This window comes from Melospiza melodia, unplaced genomic scaffold (assembly GCF_035770615.1).
Source record: "Melospiza melodia melodia isolate bMelMel2 unplaced genomic scaffold, bMelMel2.pri scaffold_32, whole genome shotgun sequence".
Classification (NCBI taxonomy): Eukaryota; Metazoa; Chordata; class Aves; order Passeriformes; family Passerellidae; genus Melospiza; species Melospiza melodia.
Window position 1 is genome coordinate 9252287 of NW_026948638.1, and position 2702 is coordinate 9254988.

General features: G+C 54.3%; 1 protein-coding gene across 1 annotated transcript; it reads left to right on the forward strand.

The window, feature by feature from the left end:
- Positions 1 to 1095: 1095 nt before the first annotated feature.
- On the forward strand, positions 1096 to 1845 carry LOC134434164 (olfactory receptor 14C36-like). Its single transcript, XM_063182846.1, has one exon. The coding sequence runs from the start codon at positions 1096 to 1098 to the stop codon at positions 1843 to 1845; it is 750 nt and encodes a 249-aa protein (XP_063038916.1).
- The last annotated feature ends 857 nt before the right edge of the window (positions 1846 to 2702 follow it).

Here is a 2702-nt window from a genome sequence, read left to right on the forward strand (position 1 = left end):
CACTGCCAGCCCTTGGCACAGGAACCTCTGGCTGCAGGACAATGCAGCTGCAGCTCCTGGAGCCATCTCCTAAAGCTGCAACATCCCAATGCCTACAGACTCTGTGAGTACATTCTCTGATTGTCTCTTGTGTAGAGCAGCCAGGGGTGCCCAGGGCTGTCCTGCAGAGCAGGGTCCTGCAGCCCAGGGTGCTGTGCTGGGGCAGGGACTCTGCTGGCTGCCAGGGACAGCTCTCAGCCAGCCCTGGCAGCTGCGCCCAGCACTGGGGGACAAGATCTGGGTGGGAGGAGAAAGCTGGTAAGGATTGGAAGTGTTCTCTTTGTGTGGGGAGGATGCTGCATTGTTCAGGGCTGCTCTTAGCATGGCATTTAACTGCAGAACATTTCCAAATAGGTTATACAGGGTGCACAGCAAGAAAGGGGCTACATAAAAGGGAAAATCCTGCTTTTTTAATCTAATGACCTGGGCTGCCTTGATGGTAATTTCCCAAAGATATAAATCTCTTAGTTTGGGTGAAGATAATGAAAAAATTTCTCTCAGATGTGAATAAACCAATAAGTGACAGAAATCAGCACAAGGCCTCTCACAGGCAGAATCAGTGTCGCTTTTCTAGCCTCCTCAGGGTTGATCTGATATTCGTATCAGACCCTGCAGAGCCACAGCTGCCCCTGGGCAGTGCCAGAGCTGGGAGGAATCTGCATGGCAGACCTGAACCCCCAGGTCTCAGTGGGCTTTGGCAGCAGTGGCAGTGCCCAGCCAAGGGCACAGGGAAGCAGCTGCTGGCAAGGACAGCTCCCGGCAGCAGAGCCCTGGGAAGGCAGTGGAGGGAAAGTGCCTCCAGGCTGTGCTGGGATATTTAAAGTCCTCTTCAAGCACAATTATTCCATCATTACTTTTTTTACAGATCCTGATGCCAAGACAGAACAAATGTCTAACAGAAGCTCCATCAGGCACTTCCTCCTGCTGGCATTGGCAGACACGTGGCAGCTGCAGCTCCTGCACTTCTGCCTCTTGCTGGGCATCTCCCTGGCTGCCCTCCTGGGCAACGGCCTCATCATCAGCGCCATAGCCTGCGGCCACCACCTGCACTTGCCCATGTTCTTCTTTCTGCTCAACCTGGCCCTCACTGACCTGGGCTCCATCTGCACCACTGTCCCCAAAGCCATGCACAATTCCCTCTGGGACACCAGGGACACCTCCTGTGCAGGGTGTGCTGCACAGTTATTTCTGAGTTTCTTCTTCATCTCAGCAGAGTATTTCCTCCTGACTGTCATGTGCTACGACCGCTATGTGTCCATCTGCAAACCCCTGCACTACGGGACCCTCCTGGGCAGCAGAGCTTGTGCCCACATGGCAGCAGCTGCCTGGGCCATTGGCTTTCTCAATGCTCTCATGCTCATGGCCAATACATTTTCCCTCCCCCTTTGCAAGGGGAATGCCCTGGGACATTTCTTCTGTGAAATCCCTCAGATCCTCAAGCTCTCCTGTGCCAAATCATATCTTAGGGAACTTCGGCTTCTGGCTGTTAGTGCCTGTTTATTTTCTGGATCTTTTGTGTTCATTGTTTTCTCCTATGTGCAGATCTTCAGGACTGTGCTGAGGATCCCATCTGAGCAGGGACGGCACAAAGCCTTTTCCACCTGCCTCCCTCACCTGGTGGTGGTCTCTCTGTTCATCACCACTGCAGTGTTTTCTCACTTGAAACCCCCTTCGATCTTCTCCCCATCCCTGGATGTGACCCTGTCAGTTCTCTACTCAGTGGTGCCTCCAGCCCCTAACCCCCTCTTCTACAGCCTGAGGAACCAGGAGCTCAAGGCTGCAGTGTGGAAACTGATGACTGGATAGTTTCATAAACATTAAACTGCTGGCCAATTTCTGCAAACCACTTGAAATAAAGTCATCTTTGATCCTTCTTTTTGGTTCATTTTGGAGGTTCTTTCTCTTTTTATTTTACTTTTTTAGTCTTATCCACTAATAAATATAATTGTTTTTGCCATTTTTCATTTTGTTTCTCTCCACCTTCCCTGTGGCCACAGACTGTGTCAATGAGCTCTTGGTGCCTTTAAATTAACTAAAGGATCTCCCAGCAGAGTTTTCTGCAGAGATGCCCTTTTGTTACCTTCTCTGGAGCTGCAGCAGCAATGTCTGTGTGCAGAGCTGGGGGCAGATCAGGGCTGGCCCAGCAGCTGTGCCCAGCAGCAGCAGCACTTGGTGTTGCCAGTGCTGCTGCCGTGGCCCTGCCCCGCTGCCCTGGTGGCCCTGGTGTTGCTGCAGGGCCTGAGTGCTCTCAGGGCCGGGTACAGCCCTGGGGGTGGCAGTGCTGGGGCTGCAGCAGGGACAAGCCATGGGCTCTGCTGGGGCAGCGCTGACGCCTCAGCCCAGGGCCTGGGGGCTCCAGGCTCCTTGCCCAGGCTCTCTCAAGATCACGCCCAGGCCAATGCTCAGCACAGAAAACCCCCATGAGCAACCCCAAGCTGGCTGTGGTCAGGCTGGGGGCAAACAGCATGGCTGGTGCTCTGCAAGGGCCCTGGGGGAGATGGAAAGGAGCAGCAGATCAGGGGCTGATCCATCCCCAGTGCACTGGAGAGCCCAGGGCAGCATCCCAGAGCGTCCTCATGGAGCTGCCAACAACATCCCCCCTCTGCAGCCCTGACCTCTCCCCCAGCTCACACAGGTGCCCCATCCTTGCAGGCACAGACACG

Excerpts from the sequence above, each read along its gene's own strand:
- LOC134434164 (XM_063182846.1), top strand. The coding sequence starts at position 1,096 with ATGTTCTTCTTTCTGCTCAACCTGGCCCTCACTGACCTGGGCTCCATC.